The following is a 24,493-nucleotide window of genomic DNA, read 5'->3' on the forward strand; positions in this document are numbered from 1 at the left end:
TTATAGTCATAGGAGGAGGACGGGGGTTATAGTCATAGGAGGAGGAGGACGGGAGTTATAGTCATAGGAGGAGGAGGACGGGGGTTATAGTCATAGGAGGAGGAGGACGGGAGTTATAGTCATAGGAGGAGGAGGACGGGGGTTATAGTCATAGGAGGAGGAGGACGGGGGTTATAGTCATAGGAGGAGGACGGGGGTTATAGTCATAGGAGGAGGAGGAGGACGGGGGTTATAGTCATAGGAGGAGGAGGAGGACGGGGGTTATAGTCATAGGAGGAGGAGGAGGACGGGGGTTATAGTCATAGGAGGAGGAGGAGGACGGGGGTTATAGTCATAGGAGGAGGAGGACGGGGGTTATAGTCATAGGAGGAGGAGGACGGGGGTTATAGTCATAGGAGGAGGAGGAGGACGGGGGTTATAGTCATAGGAGGAGGAGGAGGACGGGGGTTATAGTCATAGGAGGAGGAGGAGGACGGGGGTTATAGTCATAGGAGGAGGAGGAGGACGGGGGTTATAGTCATAGGAGGAGGAGGAGGACGGGGGTTATAGTCATAGGAAGAGGAGGACAGGGGTTATAGTCATAGGAGGAGGAGGACGGGGGTTATAGTCATAGGAGGAGGACGGGGGTTATAGTCATAGGAGGAGGAGGACGGGGGTTATAGTCATAGGAGGAGGAGGACGGGGGTTATAGTCATAGGAGGAGGAGGACGGGGGTTATAGTCATAGGAGGAGGAGGACGGGGGTTATAGTCATAGGAGGAGGAGGAGGACGGGAGTTATAGTCATAGGAGGAGGAGGACGGGGGTTATAGTCATAGGAGGAGGAGGACGGGGGTTATAGTCATAGGAGGACGGGGGTTATAGTCATATGAGGAGGAGGACGGGGGTTATAGTCATAGGAGGAGGAGGACGGGGGTTATAGTCATAGGAGGAGGAGGACGGGGGTTATAGTCATAGGAGGACGGGGGTTATAGTCATAGGAGGACGGGGGTTATAGTCATATGAGGAGGACGGTGGTTATAGTCATAGGAGGAGGAGGACGGGGGTTATAGTCATAGGAGGAGGAGGAGGACGGGGTTATAGTCATAGGAAGAGGAGGAGGACAGGGGTTATAGTCATAGGAGGAGGAGGACGGGGGTTATAGTCATAGGAGGAGGACGGGGGTTATAGTCATAGGAGGAGGAGGACGGGGGTTATAGTCATAGGTCATAGGAGGAGGACGGGGGTTATAGTCATAGGAGGAGGATGGGGGTTATAGGAGGAGGAGGATGGAGGTTATAGTCATAGGAGGAGGAGGACGGGGGTTATAGTCATAGGAGGAGGAGGAGGACGGGGTTATAGACATAGGAGGAGGACGGGGGTTATAGTCATAGGAGGAGGAGGACGGGGGTTATAGTCATAGGAGGAGGAGGACGGGGGTTATAGTCATAGGAGGAGGAGGACGGGGGTTATAGGAGGAGGAGGACGGGGGTTATAGTCATAGGAGGAGGAGGATGGGGGTTATAGTCATAGTAAGAGGAGGACGGGGGTTATAGTCATAGGAGGAGGAGGAGGATGGGGGTTATAGTCATAGGAAGAGGAGGACGGGGGTTATAGTCATAGGAAGAGGAGGACGGGGGTTATAGTCATAGGAGGAGGAGGACGGGGGTTATAGTCATAGGAGGAGGAGGAGGATGGGGGTTATAGTCATAGGAGGAGGAGGATGGGGGTTATAGTCATAGGAGGAGGAGGACGGGGGTTATAGTCATAGGAGGACGGGGGTTATAGTCATAGGAGGAGGAGGACGGGGGTTATAGTCATAGTAGGAGGACGGGGTTATAGTCATAGAGGAGGAGGACGGGGGTTATAGTCATAGGAGGAGGAGGACGGGGGTTATAGTCATAGGGGGAGGAGGACGGGGGTTATAGTCATAGGAGGAGGAGGAGGAGGACGGGGTTATAGACATAGGAGGAGGATGGGGGTTATAGTCATAGGAGGAGGAGGACGGGGGTTATAGTCATAGGAGGAGGAGGACGGGGGTTATAGTCATAGGAGGAGGATGGGGGTTATAGTCATAGGAGGAGGAGGACGGGGGTTATAGTCATAGGAGGAGGAGGACGGGGGTTATAGTCATAGGAGGAGGAGGAGGATGGGGGTTATAGTCATAGGAGGAGGAGGATGGGGGTTATAGTCATAGGAGGAGGAGGACGGGGGTTATAGTCATAGGAGGACGGGGGTTATAGTCATAGGAGGAGGAGGACGGGGGTTATAGTCATAGTAGGAGGACGGGGTTATAGTCATAGAGGAGGAGGACGGGGGTTATAGTCATAGGAGGAGGAGGACGGGGGTTATAGTCATAGGGGGAGGAGGACGGGGGTTATAGTCATAGGAGGAGGAGGAGGAGGACGGGGTTATAGACATAGGAGGAGGATGGGGGTTATAGTCATAGGAGGAGGAGGACGGGGGTTATAGTCATAGGAGGAGGAGGACGGGGTTATAGTCATAGGAGGAGGATGGGGGTTATAGTCATAGGAGGAGGAGGACGGGGGTTATAGTCATAGGAGGAGGAGGACGGGGGTTATAGTCATAGGTCATAGGAGGAGGACGGGAGTTATAGGAAGAGGAAGAGGAGGAGGACGGGGGTTATAGTCATAGGAGGAGGAGGACGGGGGTTATAGTCATAGGAGGAGGAGGACGGGGGTTATAGTCATAGGAGGAGGACGGGGGTTATAGTCATAGGAGGAGGAGGACGGGGGTTATAGTCATAGGAGGAGGACGGGGGTTATAGTCATAGGAGGAGGAGGACGGGGGTTATAGTCATAGGAGGAGGAGGACGGGGGTTATAGGAGGAGGAGGACGGGGGTTATAGTCATAGGAGGAGGATGGGGGTTATTGTCATAGGAGGAGGAGGATGGGGGTTATAGTCAAAGGAGGAGGAGGACGGGGGTTATAGTCATAGGAGGAGGACGGGGGTTATAGTCATAGGAGGAGGAGGACGGGGGTTATAGTCATAGGAGGAGGAGGACGGGGGTTATAGTCATAGGAGGAGGACGGGGGTTATAGTCATAGGAGGAGGAGGACGGGGGTTATAGTCATAGGAGGAGGAGGACGGGGGTTATAGTCATAGGAGGAGGACGGGGGTCATAGGAGGAGGAGGACGGGGGTTATAGTCATAGGAGGAGGAGGACGGGGGTTATAGTCATAGGAGGAGGAGGACGGGGGTTATAGTCATAGGAGGAGGAGGACGGGGGTTATAGTCATAGTAGGAGGACCGGGGTTATAGTCATAGGAGGAGGAGGACGGGGGTTATAGTCATAGGAGGAGGAGGACGGGGGTTATAGTCATAGGAGGAGGAGGACGGGGGTTATAGTCATAGGAGGAGGAGGACGGGGGTTATAGTCATAGGAGGAGGACGGGGGTTATAGTCATAGGAGGAGGACGGGGGTTATAGTCATAAGAGGAGGAGGATGGGGGTTCTAGTCATAGTGGGAGGAGGATGGGGGTTCTAGTAATAGGAGGAGGAGGACGGGGGTTATAGTCATAGGAGGAGGAGGACGGGGGTTATAGTCATAGGAGGAGGAGGACGGGGGTTATAGTCATAGTAGGAGGACGGGGGTTATAGTCATAGGAGGAGGAGGACGGGGGTTATAGTCATAGGAGGAGGAGGACGGGCGTTATAGTCATAGGAGGAGGAGGACGGGGGTTATAGTCATAGGAGGAGGACGGGGGTTATAGTCATAGGAGGAGGAGGAGGACGGGGTTATAGTCATAGGAGGAGGATGGGGGTTATAGTCATAGGAGGAGGAGGACGGGGGTTATAGTCATAGGAGGAGGAGGACGGGGGTTATAGTCATAGGAGGAGGATGGGGGTTATAGTCATAGGAGGAGGACGGGGGTTATAGTCAAAGGAGGAGGAGGACGGGGGTTTTAGTCATAGGAGGAGGAGGATGGAGGTTATAGTCATAGGAGGAGGAGGACGGGGGTTATAGTCATAGGAGGAGGAGGACGGGGTTATAGTCATAGGAGGAGGACGGGGGTTATAGTCATAGGAGGAGGAGGACGGGGGTTATAGTCATAGGAGGAGGAGGACGGGGGTTATAGTCATAGGAGGAGGAGGACGGGGGTTATAGTCATAGGAGGAGGAGGACGGGGGTTATAGTCAAAGGAGGAGGAGGACGGGGGTTATAGTCATAGGAAGAGGAGGACGGGGGTTATAGTCATAGGAGGAGGAGGACGGGGGTTATAGTCAAAGGAGGAGGACGGGGGTTATAGTCATAGGAGGAGGAGGACGGGGGTTATAGTCATAGGAGGAGGAGGATGGGGGTTATAGTCAAAGGAGGAGGAGGACGGGGGTTATAGGAGGAGGAGGACGGGGGTTATAGTCATAGGAGGAGGATGGGGGTTATTGTCATAGGAGGAGGAGGATGGGGGTTATAGTCAAAGGAGGAGGAGGACAGGGGTTATAGTCATAGGAGGAGGAGGACGGGGGTTATAGGAGGAGGAGGACGGGGGTTATAGTCATAGGAGGAGGATGGGGGTTATTGTCATAGGAGGAGGAGGATGGGGGTTATAGTCAAAGGAGGAGGAGGACGGGGGTTATAGTCATAGGAGGAGGAGGAGGACGGGGGTTATAGTCATAGGAGGAGGACGGGGTTATAGTCATAGGAGGAGGAGGACGGGGATTATAGTCATAGGAGGAGGACGGGGGTTATAGTCATAGGAAGAGGAGGACGGGGGTTATTGTCATAGGAGGAGGATGGGGTTATAGTCATAGGAGGAGGACGGGGGTTATAGTCATAGGAGGAGGAGGACGGGGGTTATAGTCATAGGAGGAGGAGGACGGGGGTTATAGTCATAGGAGGAGGACGGGGGTTATAGTCATAGGAGGAGGACGGGGGTTATAGTCATAAGAGGAGGAGGAGGACGGGGGTTATAGTCATAGTGGGAGGAGGATGGGGGTTCTAGTAATAGGAGGAGGAGGACGGGGGTTATAGTCATAGGAGGAGGAGGACGGGGGTTATAGTCATAGGAGGAGGAGGAGGAGGACGGGGGTTATAGTCATAGTAGGAGGACGGGGGTTATAGTCATAGGAGGAGGAGGACGGGGGTTATAGTCATAGGAGGAGGAGGACGGGGGTTATAGTCATAGGAGGAGGAGGACGGGGGTTATAGTCATAGGAGGAGGAGGACGGGGGTTATAGTCATAGGAGGAGGACGGGGGTTATAGTTATAGGAGGAGGAGGAGGACGGGGTTATAGTCATAGGAGGAGGATGGGGGTTATAGTCATAGGAGGAGGAGGACGGGGGTTATAGTCATAGGAGGAGGAGGACGGGGGTTATAGTCATAGGAGGAGGATGGGGGTTATAGTCATAGGAGGAGGACGGGGGTTATAGTCAAAGGAGGAGGAGGACGGGGGTTTTAGTCATAGGAGGAGGAGGATGGAGGTTATAGTCATAGGAGGAGGAGGACGGGGGTTATAGTCATAGGAGGAGGAGGACGGGGTTATAGTCATAGGAGGAGGACGGGGGTTATAGTCATAGGAGGAGGAGGACGGGGGTTATAGTCATAGGAGGAGGAGGACGGGGGTTATAGTCATAGGAGGAGGACGGGGGTTATAGTCATAGGAGGAGGAGGAGGACGGGGTTATAGTCATAGGAGGAGGAGGACGGGGGTTATAGTCATAGGAGGAGGAGGACGGGGGTTATAGTCATAGGAGGAGGAGGACGGGGGTTATAGTCATAGGAGGAGGATGGGGGTTATAGTCATAGGAGGAGGACGGGGGTTATAGTCAAAGGAGGAGGAGGACGGGGGTTTTAGTCATAGGAGGAGGAGGATGGAGGTTATAGTCATAGGAGGAGGAGGACGGGGGTTATAGTTATAGGAGGAGGAGGACGGGGTTATAGTCATAGGAGGAGGACGGGGGTTATAGTCATAGGAGGAGGAGGACGGGGGTTATAGTCATAGGAGGAGGAGGACGGGGGTTATAGTCATAGGAGGAGGAGGACGGGGGATATAGTCATAGGAGGAGGAGGACGGGGGTTATAGTCAAAGGAGGAGGAGGACAGGGGTTATAGTCATAGGAGGAGGAGGACGGGGGTTATAGGAGGAGGAGGACGGGGGTTATAGTCATAGGAGGAGGATGGGGGTTATTGTCATAGGAGGAGGAGGATGGGGGTTATAGTCAAAGGAGGAGGAGGACGGGGGTTATAGTCATAGGAGGAGGACGGGGGTTATAGTCATAGGAGGAGGAGGACGGGGATTATAGTCATAGGAGGAGGACGGGGGTTATAGTCATAGGAAGAGGAGGACGGGGGTTATTGTCATAGGAGGAGGATGGGGTTATAGTCATAGGAGGAGGACGGGGGTTATAGTCATAGGAGGAGGACGGGGGTTATAGTCATAGGAGGAGGAGGACGGGGGTTATTGTCATAGAAGGAGGATGTGGGTTATAGTCATAGGAGGAGGAGGACGGGGGTTATTGTCATAGAAGGAGGATGGGGGTTATAGTCATAGGAGGAGGAGGACAGGGGTTATAGTCATGGGAGGAGGAGGAGGACGGGGGTTATAGTCATAGGAGGAGGAGGACGGGGGTTATAGTCATAGGAGGAGGAGGACGGGGGTTATAGTCATAGGAAGAGGAGGAGGACGGGGGTTATAGTCATATGAGGAGGACGGGGGTTATAGTCATAGGAGGAGGAGGACAAGGGTTATAGTCATAGGAGGAGGACGGGGGTTATAGTCATAGTGGGAGGAGGATGGGGGTTATAGTCATAGGAGGAGGATGGGGGTTATAGTCATAGTGGGAGGAGGATGGGGATTATAGTCATAGTGGGAGGAGGATGGGGATTATAGTCATAGTGGGAGAAGGATGGGGATTATAGTCATAGTGGGAGGAGGATGGGGGTTATAGGAGAGGCAGGGTGAGAGCAATAGTAATAGAAGAGGCTAAACATATGTTTTATAGAGAAGAACATTTCTCATGGTGACTGTTTATTGCTGGATTTGCTGCTACAATGTGTAAATCTCCGACCTTCATCATTCACAGATCCTCAGTAATGTTAATCCTGGTGCTGGGAGAGGTCAATTACCCTCTCGTTCAGACGTCAGCGGGTCTCGGGCGTCATCTCACTCATTAGGTTGCATCAAATTTTCACCAAAAATTGGCATGTTGTTCTGCACCATTATACCTCAGTCTGTGTCCATGTGACAATTTAAATTATTATTGCTTATAGCATTGTGCACTCAAAAAATTAGTGCCACCAAAAATTGCCGTATTGTTTTGTGACAAGCATTTATACGGCGCCATTATCATACGGACACGTGGATCTACCACTGTGGCTAGGAATTTACGGCCCATCGAGCACAATGTTTTTAAAATCTTAATAAAATTAAAATGTTTAAATTATGTTTTTTTTATTAAAATTTATGTAACAATGATTTGTGTTCTACAGAACTTGTTATTCCTGGATATTGTTACTGGTTTTTGTTAATATTTTATTCAAGTTCAATTCTTGGTGTAAGTTTGTTTTTTAAGTTTTATTTAAATACAAATATTTGGTGCTGATAGGGTGTCACTACTTATATTGGGAATGATATTTTTGGACTTTTTCTAAATTTATAAAACATAAATAATATTTTAGGGGTAGATTTATCAAAACCCGTCCAGAGGAAAAGTTGCTGAGTTGCCCATAGCAACCAATCAGATCAATTCTTTCATTTTTCAGAGGCCTTCTGATTGGTTGCTATCGGCAACTCAGGAACTTTTCCTCTGGACGGGTTTTGATAAATCTCCCCCTTAGTCCGTATGTGTTTCTGTCACTTTGTCATCTCTTACGCTTTCTTGGTAATAAGGAGATTGACCGGGGTTGGAGACCGTCCTTGGAGACCTCACAGGGTCTTACGGGACTTTTTCAGAAACACTTCCATATCAGCCTCCGAATGAAATTGAACGACTGATTTAATCTGACCTGAAACTAATTTTGGGAAATGTTCTCATTGGTTCAGTTATTTATGAGATCAAGTTATGGCCCCCTATTTCCAAAACTCAGATTTCGGCAGAATCTTGTAACTTTTTTATGTTGCATCACGTTCACTATTAGGAGCAGCCGTGCAGACAGTGAAAAACTATCTGGGAGTCACGTTACACAGTCGGGGGCGCCCTTTAGCTTAACCCCCTGTGATGATGTGTGTGATCAGGTTATATGCGATGTATCAACTCCTGGAATGATAAATCACAAGGAATGTGATCGGGGGCGCCAGAAACATCAAAGTCATTATATATACGCAATTATTACGCTGGAGGCTTGGCAGCAATTGTTACCTCTCTTAACGGCGCCTCTCTGCCACATTACCTCCTCTCTGCACTGTATTCTGCTCCTCCTGTACCTCCTCCTCTCTGCACTGTATTCTCCTCCTGTATCTCCTCCTCTCTGCACTGTATTCTGCTCCTCCTGTATCTCCTCCTCTCTGCACTGTATTCTGCTCCTCCTGTACCTCCTCCTCTCTGCACTGTATTCTCCTCCTGTATCTCCTCCTCTCTGCACTGTATTCTCCTCCTCCTGTATCTCCTCCTCTCTGCACTGTATTCTGCTCCTCCTGTACCTCCTCCTCTCTGCACTGTATTCTCCTCCTGTATCTCCTCCTCTCTGCACTGTATTCTCCTTCTGTATCTCCTCCTCTCTGCACTGTATTCTGCTCCTCCTGTACCTCCTCCTCTCTGCACTGTATTCTCCTCCTGTATCTCCTCCTCTCTGCACTGTATTCTCCTCCTGTACCTCCTCCTCCCTGCACTGTATTCTCCTGTATCTCCTCCTCTCTGCACTGTATTCTCCTCCTGTATCTCCTCCTCTCTGCACTGTATTCTCCTTCTGTATCTCCTCCTCTCTTCACTGTATTCTGCTCCTCCTGTACCTCCTCCTCTCTGCACTGTATTCTCCTTCTGTATCTCCTCCTCTCTGCACTGTATTCTCCTCCTCCTGTATCTCCTCCTCTCTGCACTGTATTCTCCTCCTCCTGTATCTCCTCCTCTCTGCACTGTATTCTGCTCCTGTATCTCCTCTCTGCACTGTATTCTCCTCCTCCTGTATCTCCTCCTCTCTGCACTGTATTCTGCTCCTCCTGTATCTCCTCCTCTCTGCACTGTATTCTCCTGTATCTCCTCCTCTCTGCACTGTATTCTCCTCCTCCTGTATCTCCTCCTCTCTGCACTGTATTCTCCTTCTGTATCCCCTCCTCTCTGCACTGTATTCTGCTCCTCCTGTATCTCCTCCTCTCTGCACTGTATTCTCCTCCTGTATCTTCTCCTCTCTGCACTGTATTCTGCTCCTCCTGTATCTCCTCCTCTCTGCACTGTATTCTGCTCCTCCTGTATCTCCTCCTCTCTGCACTGTATTCTCCTCCTGTATCTTCTCCTCTCTGCACTGTATTCTGCTCCTCCTGTATCTCCTCCTCTCTGCACTGTATTCTCCTCCTGTATCTCCTCCTCTCTGCACTGTATTCTGCTCCTCCTGTATCTCCTCCTCTCTGCACTGTATTCTGCTCCTCCTGTATCTCCTCCTCTCTGCACTGTATTCTCCTCCTGTATCTCCTCCTCCCTGCACTGTATTCTCCTGTATCTCCTCCTCTCTGCACTGTATTCTCCTCCTGTATCTCCTCCTCTCTGCACTGTATTCTCCTTCTGTATCTCCTCCTCTCTTCACTGTATTCTGCTCCTCCTGTACCTCCTCCTCTCTGCACTGTATTCTCCTTCTGTATCTCCTCCTCTCTGCACTGTATTCTCCTCCTCCTGTATCTCCTCCTCTCTGCACTGTATTCTCCTCCTCCTGTATCTCCTCCTCTCTGCACTGTATTCTGCTCCTGTATCTCCTCTCTGCACTGTATTCTCCTCCTCCTGTATCTCCTCCTCTCTGCACTGTATTCTGCTCCTCCTGTATCTCCTCCTCTCTGCACTGTATTCTCCTGTATCTCCTCCTCTCTGCACTGTATTCTCCTCCTCCTGTATCTCCTCCTCTCTGCACTGTATTCTCCTTCTGTATCCCCTCCTCTCTGCACTGTATTCTGCTCCTCCTGTATCTCCTCCTCTCTGCACTGTATTCTCCTCCTGTATCTTCTCCTCTCTGCACTGTATTCTGCTCCTCCTGTATCTCCTCCTCTCTGCACTGTATTCTCCTCCTGTATCTCCTCCTCTCTGCACTGTATTCTGCTCCTCCTGTATCTCCTCCTCTCTGCACTGTATTCTGCTCCTCCTGTATCTCCTCCTCTCTGCACTGTATTCTCCTCCTGTATCTCCTCCTCTCTGCACTGTATTCTCCTCCTGTATCTCCTCCTCTCTGCACTGTATTCTCCTTCTGTATCCCCTCCTCTCTGCACTGTATTCTGCTCCTCCTGTATCTCCTCCTCTCTGCACTGTATTCTCCTCCTGTATCTTCTCCTCTCTGCACTGTATTCTGCTCCTCCTGTATCTCCTCCTCTCTGCACTGTATTCTGCTCCTCCTGTATCTCCTCCTCTCTGCACTGTATTCTCCTCCGGTATCTCCTCCTCTCTGCACTGTATTCTCCTCCTGTATCTCCTCCTCTCTGCACTGTATTCTCCTGTATCTCCTCCTCCTGTATCTCCTCCTCTCTGTTCTGTATTCTGCTCCTCCTGTATCTCCTCCTCTCTGCACTGTATTCTCCTCCTGTATCTCCTCCTCTCTGCACTGTATTCTCCTCCTCTATCTCCTCCTCTCTGCACTGTATTCTCCTCCTCCTGTATCTCCTCCTCTCTGCACTGTATTCTCCTCCTGTATCTCCTCCTCTCTGCACTGTATTCTCCTCCTGTATCTCCTCCTCCTGTATCTCCTCCTCTCTGCACTGTATTCTCCTCCTGTATCTCCTCCTCTCTGCACTGTATTCTCCTCCTGTATCTCCTCCTCCTGTATCTTCTCCTCTCTGCACTGTATTCTCCTCCTGTATCTCCTCCTCTCTGCACTGTATTCTGCTCCTCCTGTATCTCCTCCTCTCTGCACTGTATTCTGCTCCTCCTGTATCTCCTCTCTGCACTGTATTCTGCTCCTCCTGTATCTCCTCCTCTCTGCACTGTATTCTGCTCCTCCAGTACCTCCTCCTCTCTGCACTGTATTCTCCTCCTGTATCTCCTCCTCTCTGCACTGTATTCTCCTCCTGTATCTCCTCCTCTCTGCACTGTATTCTCCTCCTCCTGTATCTCTTCCTCTCTGCACGGTATTCTCCTCCTGTATCTTCTCCTCTCTGCACTGTATTCTCCTCCTGTATCTCCTCCTCTCTGCACTGTATTCTCCTCCTCCTGTATCTCCTCCTCTCTGCACTGTATTCTCCTCCTGTATCTCCTCCTCTCGGCACTGTATTCTCCTCCTCCTGTATCTCTTCCTCTCTGCACTGAATTCTCCTGTATCTCCTCCTCTCTGCACTGTATTCTCCTCCTGTATGTTCTCCTCTCTGCACTGTATTCTCCTTCTGTATCTCCTCCTCTCTGCACTGTATTCTGCTCCTCCTGTATCTCCTCCTCTCTGCACTGTATTCTCCTCCTGTATCTCCTCCTCTCTGCACTGTATTCTCCTCCTCCTGTATCTCCTCCTCTCTGCACTGTATTCTCCTTCTGTATCCCCTCCTCTCTGCACTGTATTCTGCTCCTCCTGTATCTCCTCCTCTCTGCACTGTATTCTCCTCCTGTATCTCCTCCTCTCTGCACTGTATTCTCCTCCTGTATCTTCTCCTCTCTGCACTGTATTCTGCTCCTCCTGTATCTCCTCCTCTCTGCACTGTATTCTGCTCCTCCTGTATCTCCTCCTCTCTGCACTGTATTCTCCTCCTGTATCTCCTCCTCTCTGCACTGTATTCTCCTCCTCCTGTATCTCCTCCTCTCTGCACTGTATTCTGCTCCTCCTGTATCTCCTCCTCTCTGCACTGTATTCTCCTCCTGTATCTCCTCCTCTCTGCACTGTATTCTCCTCCTGTATCTCCTCCTCTCTGCACTGTATTCTGCTCCTCCTGTATCTCCTCCTCTCTGCACTGTATTCTCCTCCTGTATCTCCTCCTCTCTGCACTGTATTCTCCTCCTCCTGTATCTCCTCCTCTCTGCACTGTATTCTGCTCCTCCTGTATCTCCTCCTCTCTGCACTGTATTCTCCTCCTGTATCTCCTCCTCTCTGCACTGTATTCTGCTCCTCCTGTATCTCCTCCTCTCTGCACTGTATTCTCCTCCTGTATCTCCTCCTCTCTGCACTGTATTCTCCTCCTCCTGTATCTCCTCCTCTCTGCACTGTATTCTGCTCCTCCTGTATCTCCTCCTCTCTGCACTGTATTCTCCTCCTGTATCTCCTTCTCTCTGCACTGTATTCTCCTCCTGTATCTCCTCCTCTCTGCACTGTATTCTCATCCTGTATCTCCTCCTCTCTGCACTGTATTCTCCTCCTCCTGTATCTCTTCCTCTCTGCACTGAATTCTCCTCCTGTATCTTCTCCTCTCTGCACTGTATTCTCCTCCTGTATCTCCTCCTCTCTGCACTGTATTCTCCTCCTCCTGTATCTCCTCCTCTCTGCACTGTATTCTCCTTCTGTATCCCCTCCTCTCTGCACTGTATTCTGCTCCTCCTGTATCTCCTCCTCTCTGCACTGTATTCTCCTCCTGTATCTCCTCCTCTCTGCACTGTATTCTCCTCCTGTATCTTCTCCTCTCTGCACTGTATTCTGCTCCTCCTGTATCTCCTCCTCTCTGCACTGTATTCTGCTCCTCCTGTATCTCCTCCTCTCTGCACTGTATTCTCCTCCTGTATCTCCTCCTCTCTGCACTGTATTCTCCTCCTCCTGTATCTCCTCCTCTCTGCACTGTATTCTGCTCCTCCTGTATCTCCTCCTCTCTGCACTGTATTCTCCTCCTGTATCTCCTCCTCTCTGCACTGTATTCTCCTCCTGTATCTCCTCCTCTCTGCACTGTATTCTGCTCCTCCTGTATCTCCTCCTCTCTGCACTGTATTCTCCTCCTGTATCTCCTCCTCTCTGCACTGTATTCTCCTCCTCCTGTATCTCCTCCTCTCTGCACTGTATTCTGCTCCTCCTGTATCTCCTCCTCTCTGCACTGTATTCTCCTCCTGTATCTCCTCCTCTCTGCACTGTATTCTGCTCCTCCTGTATCTCCTCCTCTCTGCACTGTATTCTCCTCCTGTATCTCCTCCTCTCTGCACTGTATTCTCCTCCTCCTGTATCTCCTCCTCTCTGCACTGTATTCTGCTCCTCCTGTATCTCCTCCTCTCTGCACTGTATTCTCCTCCTGTATCTCCTCCTCTCTGCACTGTATTCTCCTCCTGTATCTCCTCCTCTCTGCACTGTATTCTCATCCTGTATCTCCTCCTCTCTGCACTGTATTCTCCTCCTCCTGTATCTCTTCCTCTCTGCACTGAATTCTCCTCCTGTATCTTCTCCTCTCTGCACTGTATTCTCCTCCTGTATCTCCTCCTCTCTGCACTGTATTCTCCTCCTGTATCTCCTCCTCCTGTATCTCCTCCTCTCTGCACTGTATTCTCCTCCTCCTGTATCTCCTCCTCTCTGCACTGAATTCTCCTCCTGTATCTCCTCCTCTCTGCACTGTATTCTCCTCCTCCTGTATCTCCTCCTCTCTGCACTGTATTCTCCTCCTGTATCTCCTCCTCCTGTATCTCCTCCTCTCTGCACTGTATTCTCCTCCTCCTGTATCTCCTCCTCTCTGCACTGTATTCTCCTCCTGTATCTCCTCCTCTCTGCACTGTATTCTCCTCCTCCTGTATCTCCTCCTCTCTGCACTGTATTCTCCTCCTGTATCTCCTCCTCCTGTATCTCCTCTCTGCACTGTATTCTCCTCCTCCTGTATCTCCTCCTCTCTGCACTGTATTCTCCTCCTGTATCTCCTCCTCTCTGCACTGTATTCTCCTCCTGTATCTCCTCCTCTCTGCACTGTATTCTCCTCCTGTATCTCCTCCTCCTGTATCTTCTCCTCTCTGCACTGTATTCTCCTCCTGTATCTCCTCCTCTCTGCACTGTATTCTGCTCCTCCTGTATCTCCTCCTCTCTGCACTGTATTCTGCTCCTCCTGTATCTCCTCTCTGCACTGTATTCTGCTCCTCCTGTATCTCCTCCTCTCTGCACTGTATTCTCCTCCTGTATCTCCTCCTCCTGTATCTCCTCCTCTCTGCACTGTATTCTGCTCCTCCTGTATCTCCTCCTCTCTGCACTGTATTCTCCTCCTGTATCTCCTCCTCTCTGCACTGTATTCTCCTCCTGTATCTCCTCCTCTCTGCACTGTATTCTGCTCCTCCTGTATCTCCTCCTCTCTGCACTGTATTCTCCTCCTGTATCTCCTCCTCTCTGCACTGTATTCTCCTCCTGTATCTCCTCCTCTCTGCACTGTATTCTCCTCCTCCTGTATCTCCTCCTCTCTGCACTGTATTCTCCTCCTCCTGTATCTCCTCTCTGCACTGTATTCTCCTCCTCCTGTATCTCCTCCTCTCTGCACTGTATTCTGCTCCTCCTGTATCTCCTCCCTCTTTGTAGATTTCCCTATTAGACTCACTGTACATTCCCCCATCCTCTGGTTTTCTCTATTTTCTGCCCCTCTTCTCTCCTCCTCTTGCCCCTGCTCACCCCACTTGTTGCCCCTTCTGTCCCTTCCTGTTGCCCCTTCTTTCCTCTCTTCCTGTTCCTTTTCTCCCCTCCACTTGTCCCTTCTCTCTTCTCCTCTTCCCCCTGCTATCATCGCCCTCCCCTCCTCCTGCCCCTGTCCCCCGTCCTCTTTTCTCTGCTATCCTCAACCTCCCCTCTTATTGCCCTTTTTCCCCTCCTCTTGCCACTGCTCTCCTTACTATTTTCATCCTCTTTCCCCTTCTATACCCTTCTTCTGCCCCTTCTCTACCCTCCTCTAGCCCCCTTTTGCCCCTGCTATCCTTGCCCTCCCCTCTTCTTGCCCCTTCTTTCCCCTCTTTGTTCCCCTGCTCTACTCATCCTCCCCTTTTCTTGCCCCTGCTCCCCCTCCTCTTGCCCCTTCTATCCTCACCTTCCCCTTCTCTTGCCCCTCCCATCCTCTTCCTTCCTTTTGCCCCTTATCTCCCCTCCTCTTCCCCCTGCTATCCTCGCCCTCCCCTTCTCATGCTTCTGCTCCCCCTCCTCTTGCCCCTGCTATTCTTAACCTCCCCTCTTATTGCCCTTTCATTCCCCTCCTCTTGCCCGTTATCCTCATTCTCCCCTTCTTTACCCTCCTACTGCCCCTTCTCTCCCCTCCTCTCTCCCATCCTCCTGCTCCTTCTCTCCTCCTCCTGCCCCTGCTATCCTCGCCTTCCCCTCCTCCTGCCCCTTCTCTCTTCTCCTCCTGCCCCTGCTATCCTCATCCTCCTGCTCCATCTCTCCTCCTCCTGCCCCTGCTATCCACGCCCTTCTCTCCTCCTCCTACCCCGGCTATCCTCCCCCTCCCATCCTTCTGCCCCTTCTCGCCTCCTCCTGCCCCTGCTATCCTCCCCCTCCCCTCTTCCTGCCCCTTCTCTTCCCTCCTGTTGTCTTCGCTATCCTCCCCATCCCTTCCTCCTGCCCCTTCTCTCCTCCTCCTGCCCCTGCCATCCTCCCCTCCTCCTGCCCCTGCAATCCTCCCCTCCTCCTGCCCCTGCTATCCTCCCCCTCCCCTCCTCCTGCCCCTTCTCTTCCCTCCTGTTGCCTTCGCTATGCTCCCCTTCCCCTCCTCCTGCCCCTGCTATCCTCCCCCTCCCCTCCTCCTGCACCTGCTATTCTCACCCTCCTCCTGCCCCTTTTCTCCCCTCCTCCTGCCCATGCCCCTTCTCTCCCCTCCTCCTGCCCCTGCTATCCTCCCCCTCCCCTCCTCCTGCCCCTTCTCTCCCCTCCTCCTGCCCCTTCCCCTGCTATCCTCCCCTCCTCCTGCCCCTTCTCTTCCCTCCTGTTGCCTTCGCTATGCTCCCCATCCCCCCTCCTGCCCCTTCTCTTCCCTCCTGTTCCCTTCCCTAGCCTCCCCCTCCCCTCCTCTTGCCCCTTCTCTCTTCTCCTCCTGCCCCTGCTATTCTCATCCTCCTGCTCCATCTCTCCTCCTCCTGCCCCTGCTTTCCTCGCCCTTCTCTCCTCCTCCTGCCCCTGCTATCCTCCCCCTCCCCTCCTCCTGCCCCTTCTCCTCCTGCCCCTTCTCCTCCTGCCCTTGCTATCCTCGCCCTCCCCCTCCTCCTGCCCCTTCTCTTCCCTCCTGTTGCCCTCGCTATCCTCCCCCTCCCCTCCTCCTTCTCTTCCCTCCTGTTGCCCTCGCTATGTTCCCCTCCCCTCCTCCTGCTCCTTCTCCCCTCCTCCTTCCCCTGCTATCCTCACCCTCCCCTCCTCCTGCCCCTTCTCTTCCCTCCTGTTGCCCTTGCTATCCCCCTCCCCTCCTCCTGCCCCTTTTCTCCTCCTCCTGCCCCTGCTATCCTCCCTCCTCCTGCCCCTGCTATCCTCGTCCTCCCCTCCTCCTTCCCCTTCTCTTCCCTCCTGTTGCTCTCGCTATCCTCCCCCTCCCCTCCTCCTGCCACTTCTCTCCTCCTCCTCCTTTTCTCCTGCCCCTTCTCTTCCCTCCTGTTGCCCTTGCTATCCTCCCCCTCCCCTCCCCCTGCCCCTTCTCTCCTCCTCCTCCCCCTGCTATCCTCCCCCTCCCCTCCTCCTGCCCCTGTTATCCTCAACCTCCCATCCTCCTGCCCCTTCTCTCCTCCTCCTGCCCCTGCTATCCTCACCCTCCCCTCCTCCAACCCCTTCTCTCCTCCTCCTGCCCCTGCTATCCGCGCCCTCCCCTCCTTCTGCCCCTTCTCTCCTCCTCCTGCCCCTGCTATCCGCGCCCTCCCCTCCTTCTGCCCCTTCTCTCTTCTCCTCCTGCCCCTGCTATCCTTCACCCTCCCATCCTCCTGCCCCTGCTATCCTCATCCTCCCCTCCTCCTGCCCCTTCTCTCCCTTCCTCCTGCCCTTGCTATCCTTCACCCTCCCATCCTCCTGCCCCTGCTATCCTCACCCTCCCTTCCTCCTGCCCCTTGTCTCCCCTCCTCCTGCTCCAGCTATCCTCCCCCTCTCCTCCTCCTGCCCCTTCTCTCCTGCCCCTGCTATCCTCCCCTCCTCCTGCTATCCTCGCCCTCCCCTCCTCCTGCCCCTTCTCTCCCCTCCTCTTGCCCCTGCTATCCTCGCCATCCCCTCCTCCTGCCCCTTCTCTCCCCTCCTCCTGCCCCTGCTATCCTCCCCCTCCCCTCCTCCTACCCCTTCTCTCCACTCCTCCTGCCCCTGCTATACTCATCCTCCTGCCCCTTCTCTCCTCCTCCTGCCCCTGCTATCCTCCCCCTCCCCTCCTCCTGCCCCGTCTATCCTCGCCCTCCCCTCCTCCTGCCCCTGCTATCCTCGCCCCCCACCTCCTGCCCCTTCTCTCCCCTCCTCCTGCCCCTTCTCTCCCCTCCTCCTGCCCCTTCTCTCCCCTCCTCCTGCCCCTGCTATCCTCGCTCTCCCCTCCTCCTGCCTCTTCTCTCCCCGCCCTCCCCTCCTCCTTCTCTCCCCGCCCTCCCCTCCTCCTGCCCCTTCTCTCCCCTCCTCCTGCCCCTGCTCTCCTCGCCCTCCCCTCCTCCTGCCCTTTCTCTTCCCTCCTGTTGCCCTCGCTATCCTCCCCTCCTCCTCCTGACCCTGCTATCCTCCCCTCCTCCTGCCCCTGCTATCCTCCCCCCTCCTCCTGCCCCTGCTATCCTCCCCCTCCCCTCCTCCTGCCCCTGCTACCCTCCCCCTCCCCTCCTCCTGCCCCTGCTATCCTCCCCCTCCCCTCCTCCTGCCCCTTCTCTTCCCTTCTTTTGCCCTCACTATCCTCCCCTCCTCCGGCCCTCGCTATCCTCTGCTTCCCTCCTCCTGCCCCTTCTCTCTTCTCCTCCTGCCCCTGCTATCCTCACCCTCCCCTCCTCCTGCCCCTTCTCTCCCCTCCTCCTGCCCCTGCTATCCTCCCCTCCTCCTGCTATCCTCGCCCTCCCCTCCTCCTGCCCCTTCTCTCTCTTCCTCCTGCCCCTGCTATCCTCCCCTCCTCCTGCTATCCTCGCCCTCCCCTCCTCCTGCCCCTTCTCTCCCCTCCTCCTGCCCCAGCTATCCTCCCCCTCTCCTCCTCCTGCCCCTGCTATCCTCCCCTCCTCCTGCTATCCTCCCCTCCCCTCCTCCTGCCCCTGCTATCCCCTCCTCCTGCCCCTGCTATCCTCACCCTCCCCTCCTCCTGCCCCTTATCTCCCCTCCTCTTCCCCCTGCTATCCTCGCCCTCCCCTCCTCCTGCCCCTTCTCTCCCCTCCTCTTCCCCCTGCTATCCTCGCCCTCCCCTCCTCCTGCCCCTTCTCTCCCCTCCTCTTCCCCCTGCTATCCTCGCCCTCCCCTCCTCCTGCCCCTTCTCTCCCCTCCTCTTCCCCCTGCTATCCTCGCCCTCCCCTCCTCCTGCCCCTTCTCTCCCCTCCTCTTCCCCCTGCTATCCTCGCCCTCCCCTCCTCCTGCCCCTTCTCTCCCCTCCTCTTCCCCCTGCTATCCTCGCCCTCCCATCCTCCTGCCCCTTTTCTCCCCCGCCTCCCCTCCTCCTCATCTTTGTGATCCTTCCAGCAGCTCTGCTCCAATCATCCTTTTATGAAATCCCCCGCTCCCCTCCCCCTTGCTTTACGCTGCAGCTTCCCTCCCCTCTCCTCCCCCTCCTTCCTCCACTATTAACCCCTGGTGCTGCCGAGTGATACAATGTAACAGCACAACCTCCACAGTGTAACACATGATAGTGAATGTGTTTGGTGGGAGAGGCTGCTGCAGCCTGAGGAGCTTGCACTCTAGTGTCAGGACTGGTGCGGCTCAGTGCCCCCTCCTCTGCTTTGTCTCCATCTCCCCCTCCTCCTCTCACACCCGCCCTCTCCTCCCCCTCCCTCATTCCCCATGTTTTTCTATAGGCCCCCATCATGCTCCCTCCTCTTTCCCCCTCTTCCTCCTCCTCCCTCCTGCAGCTCAGACGCATGAGGCAGGGAGGAAATAGGGGCGAAAGGGACACCCAGGAAGAGAATAGGGGTCAGAGAGAGAGACGGCCAGGGCCAGGGGGAGCATCTGAGGGGTCACAGGGGGAGACACAGCCAAGGGAGCATCTGAGGGGTCACAGGGGAGAGAGACAGCCAGGGGAGCATCTGAGGGGTCACAGGGGGAGAGAGACAGCCAGGGGAGCATCTGAGGGAGAGAGACAGCCAGGGGAGCATCTGGGGGGTCACAGGGGGAGAGAGAGACAGCCAGGGGAGCATCTGAGGGAGAGAGACAGCCAGGGGAGCATCTGAGGGAGAGAGACAGCCAGGGGAGCATCTGAGGGGTCACAGGGGAGAGAGACAGCCAGGGGAGCATCTGGGGGGTCACAGGGGGAGAGAGAGACAGCCAGGGGAGCATCTGAGGGAGAGAGACAGCCAGGGGAGCATCTGAGGGGTCCCAGGGGAGAGAGACAGCCAGGGGGAGCATCTGAGGGGTCACAGGGGGAGAGACATCTGTAGGGTAGCCATGGCCACCACTCCTACACCATTGCCCCTATTGCCATCTTTGAGTTGCGCCGTGTGTCGCGATGTACCAAGGGAACCCGTTACCATGTCCTGTGGGCACTGCCTCTGCCGGGGGTGCCTGGAGCGGTCATGGAGGGGCCAAGAGGCCTACCCAACCTGTCCAAAATGCCGCCCTGCCCAGGTGCCAACCCCAGATGGTGGGCAGAGGGGTCTGTGTGCCGAGCATGGGGAGAAGATGCAACTGTACTCCACACAGGACGGAAGACTACTGTGCCAGCGCTGCCGGGGGGCCACAGAACCGCAACCACCTCACGCTCTGATTCCCATACAGGAGGCTGTGGGGGGCTACAAGGTGAGTGTATTCCCTGTAGCGGGCACATGGCAAGGTGGGCACACTGTAGGTGTTGGAGCCCAGCATACAGGATGGTGCCCAGTTATTAGATTTACACCAATAACGTCTCTCTCTTCCCTCCCCCAGGATGAGCTGATGTCGGCCATGGCACCACTGGAGTCTCGGCTGAAGGAGCTGCAGCAGATGCAGTGCGCCCAGGAGCAGATGATCGCCCAGCACAGGGTAGGACTGGCAGGGCACTCTCTAATGACTGGGGTGTAACCATGGAGAGGAGGGGCCCAACTTGTATTGGCTCTGCCCCTTCTGTATACGTTGGCTGTGCCCCTTCTGTATACGTTGGCTGTGCCCCTTCTGTATACGTTGGCTGTGCCCCTTCTGTATACGTTGGCTGTGCCCCTTCTGTATACGTTGGTTGTGCCCCTTCTGTATACGTTGGCTGTGCCCCTTCTGTATACGTTGGCTGTGCCCCTTCTGTATACGTTGGCTGTGCCCCTTCTGTATACGTTGGCTCTGCCCCTTCTGTATACGTTGGCTCTGCCCCTTCTGTATACGTTGGCTCTGCCCCTTCTGTATACGTTGGCTCTGCCCCTTCTGTATACGTTGGCTCTGCCCCTTCTGTATACGTTGGCTCTGCCCCTTCTGTATACGTTGGCTCTGCCCCTTCTGTATACGTTGGCTCTGCCCCTTCTGTATACGTTGGCTCTGCCCCTTCTGTATACGTTGGCTCTGCCCCTTCTGTATACGTTGGCTCTGCCCTTTCTGTATACGTTGGCTGTGCCCTTTCTGTATACGTTGGCTGTGCCCTTTCTGTATACGTTGGCTCTGCCCTTTTTGTATACGTTGGCTCTGCCCCTTCTGTATACGTTGGCTCTGCCCCTTCTGTATACGTTGGCTCTGCCCCTTCTGTATACGTTGGCTCTGCCCCTTCTGTATACGTTGGCTGTGCCCCTTCTGTATACGTTGGCTGTGCCCCTTCTGTATACGTTGGCTGTGCCCCTTCTGTATACGTTGGCTGTGCCCCTTCTGTATACGTTGGCTGTGCCCCTTCTGTATACGTTGGCTCTGCCCCTTCTGTATACGTTGGCTCTGCCCCTTCTGTATACGTTGGCTCTGCCCCTTCTGTATACGTTGGCTGTTGGCTCTGCCCCTTCTGTATACGTTGGCTGTGCCCCTTCTGTATACGTTGGCTGTGCCCTTTCTGTATACGTTGGCTGTGCCCCTTCTGTATACGTTGGCTGTGCCCTTTCTGTATACGTTGGCTGTGCCCCTTCTGTATACGTTGGCTGTGCCCTTTCTGTATACGTTGGCTGTGCCCTTTCTGTATACGTTGGCTCTGCCTCTCCTGTGCAGTGCTCCCCATTATATTTGTGTTAAACATTGAGGAGGTTGACACCTAGAAGGGGGGGAGGGGGTTATGATTAGTGTTGCTCGCGAACATTCGCAATTCGAATATTATTCGCGAATATCGCATATTCGCGAATTTCGCGAATATAGCGCTATATATTCGTAATTACGAATATTCGTTTTTTTTTTTTTTTTTTTTTTTCACAGTACACATCACAGTGATCATCCCTCTCTGCTTCCAGCTTGTGTGGTGTAAAGAAGGCTCTAATACTACTGTGTGAGACTGGCGCGCAAATATTCGCATATGCGAATTACCGCTTATGTTAATTTTCGTATATACTAATTTTCGCATATGTAAATTTTCGCACATGCGAATTATTCGCATTTGCGAAAATAAAACGAGAATGTTACGAATATGCGAATATTCGCGAATATATGACGAATATTCGTCCATATATTCGCGAATATTCGCGAATTCGAATATGGCCTATGCCGCTCAACACTAGTTATGATTTAGTGGGGTCACTTGTCCCCTGGAGGGTTTGCTCTGGGACAGTGCTGCTCCTGACAGATCTTCGTGTTGCATGATCTCTCCCCCACCCAGAGTCCCCTGACCCGTCACCTAATGAGTGTCATCTGGTGCCCCCTCATACCCCTTAACAGAGAAACGGGTGCAGTTACATGCCAATGTGTCCAGTTCTTTGACCCCCCCCACATATGTATAATCCTGGTACAGACACTCGGTGCCCATAGTCTGCCCTGGGGACCTGCTGTAATGTGGGGCCTCAGGGATCAGTACAGACACCAACTCAGGGGGTACACTGTGCCCAGCGGCAGGCAGCCATATTAGTTGTCACCATCGTTCCGAGGCACATATAGAACTAGGCAGCCATATTGGTTGTCACCCATCATTCCCCAATACAGATAGAACTATGCAGCAATATTGGTTGTCACCATCATTCCCCAATACAGATAGAACTAGGCAGCCATATTAGTTGTCACCATCGTTCCCCAATACAGATAGAACTAGGCAGCCATATTGGTTGTCACCCATCATTCCCCGATACAGATAGAACTAGGCAGCCATATTAGTTGTCACCATCGTTCCCAGGCACATATAGAACTAGGCAGCCATATTGGTTGTCACCATCGTTCCCAGGCACATATAGAACTAGACAGCCATATTGGTTGTCACCATCATTCCCCGATACAGATAGAACTAGGCAGCCATATTGGTTGTCACCATCGTTCCCAGGCACATATAGAAATAGACAGCCATATTGGTTGTCACCATCATTCCCCGATACAGATAGAACTAGGCAGCCATATTGGTTGTCACCCATCATTCCCCAATACAGATAGAACTAGGCAGCCATATTGGTTGTCACCATCATTCCCCAATACAGATAGAACTAGGCAGCCATATTAGTTGTCACCATCGTTCCCCAATACAGATAGAACTAGGCAGCCATATTGGTTGTCACCCATCATTCCCCGATACAGATAGAACTAGGCAGCCATATTAGTTGTCACCATCGTTCCCAGGCACATATAGAACTAGGCAGCCATATTGGTTGTCACCATCGTTCCCAGGCACATATAGAACTAGACAGCCATATTGGTTGTCACCATCATTCCCCGATACAGATAGAACTAGGCAGCCATATTGGTTGTCACCATCGTTCCCAGGCACATATAGAAATAGACAGCCATATTGGTTGTCACCATCATTCCCCGATACAGATAGAACTAGGCAGCCATATTGGTTGTCACCCATCATTCCCCAATACAGATAGAACTAGGCAGCCATATTGGTTGTCACCCATCATTCCCCAATACAGATAGAACTAGGCAGCCATATTGGTTGTCACCCATCATTCCCTGATACAGATAGAACTAGGCAGCCATATTGGTTGTCACCCATCATTCCCCGATACAGATAGAACTAGGCAGCCATATTGGTTGTCACCCATCATTCCCTGATACAGATAGAACTAGGCAGCCATATTGGTTGTCACCCATCATTCCCTGATACAGATAGAACTAGGCAGCCATATTGGTTGTCACCCATCATTCCCTGATACAGATAGAACTAGGCAGCCATATTGGTTGTCACCCATCATTCCCAGATGCACATAGAACTTGGCAGCCATATTAGTTTCACCCATCATTCCCAGACGCAGATAGATCTCACACTTGGTGGACTTGGTGACTGATTCTCATTTTGTGGCAGGGGAACCTCCTGAGCACCAAGCACCACGTGAGCCTGGAGTTCGAGAAGCTTCACCAGTACCTGCGGGAGCGGGAGGAGCGTCTTCTGCGGGAGCTTCAGCAGGAAGGAGACCACATCCTGGCCGAGATGGAGGAGAGTCTGAACAAGATCAAGCAGAACTGCCAGGGCATCCTGCAGACCATCAGCAGCACCCAGCCACGGCTGTACGAGCAGGACCCCGTCACCTTCCTCACGGTGAGTGCCCCCCGCACAGTGCTGCCCCTACAGGAGCCTATTCTTCCCCCTATAAGGCGGCATTCACACCATGTTTTTGCAATACAGTTCCCGTATCAGGTTTTTGATGAAAAACTGATTCCTCAAAACCTGACTAAACTGTATCAAAACGTGTGGACAAATTTTGACACGTATACGGTTTCAAAAATGATGTCCGGTTGCGTCCGTTTTTTAAGAAAAAGAAAACGTATACGTTTTTAACTTTTCACCCCATTATGAATAAAGTTTCACTTGTTTGATTGAAATTCCAAGAAAAAAACTGTGCAAAGTCAAAAACTGTATGGTGAAAACCTGATGGAACTGTACGCACATACGGTTCTGTACGGATCCCATTGACTCCCATGTTAAAAAAAAAAAAAAAAAAACGTATACGGTTTAATACAGTTTTTCACCCAGACCAAAAACCGTGGTAGGCTACGGTTTTGGGTACGAGAAAAAAACTGACAAAACCATACAGGATGCAAAACGGACACAACCTGATGCATCTTTTGGCGTACAGTTTTCAATGTAGAGGCAACGCGTACGGTTTTCATTACGCGTCCGTACGGTTTTCACATAGAAAATGTGGTGTGAATGTGTCAAGTTGATCAAAATGATTCTGACTGCCGATCAATTGATATATTAGGGCTGCAGCTAACGATTATTTTAATAATCGATTAGTTGTCGATTATTTTATCGATTAATCTGAAAAAACTTCAAAATGCCAAAATAAGGGGTCCAGCTGATTCTACTTGAAGAAGTTGAATGTGATGTGACCAAACAACAGCAAGTTTAAATGTATTTATTTATTTTAAG

At 52.8% G+C, this 24,493-nt stretch overlaps 1 protein-coding gene across 2 annotated transcripts in view; it reads left to right on the forward strand.

Annotated features, from left to right (window-relative positions):
* The window catches only part of TRIM69 (tripartite motif containing 69), a 33,457-nt gene that overhangs the window by 1,350 nt on the left and 7,614 nt on the right, over positions 1–24,493 (forward strand). Inside the window, exons 1-3 of one of the 2 annotated variants that reach the window (XM_056533856.1) lie at positions 18,882–19,848; positions 19,975–20,070; positions 23,426–23,659. In XM_056533856.1, coding sequence (XP_056389831.1) covers positions 19,498–19,848; positions 19,975–20,070; positions 23,426–23,659 — 681 coding nt within the window. In that variant the 5' untranslated portion in view covers positions 18,882–19,497. Of the gene's footprint in view, positions 1–18,881; positions 19,849–19,974; positions 20,071–23,425; positions 23,660–24,493 lie in introns of those variants that run through there. The other variant, XM_056533857.1, reaches the window with a different exon arrangement.

This window comes from Hyla sarda, chromosome 8, assembly GCF_029499605.1.
Source record: "Hyla sarda isolate aHylSar1 chromosome 8, aHylSar1.hap1, whole genome shotgun sequence".
In the NCBI taxonomy this organism is placed as follows: domain Eukaryota; kingdom Metazoa; phylum Chordata; class Amphibia; order Anura; family Hylidae; genus Hyla; species Hyla sarda.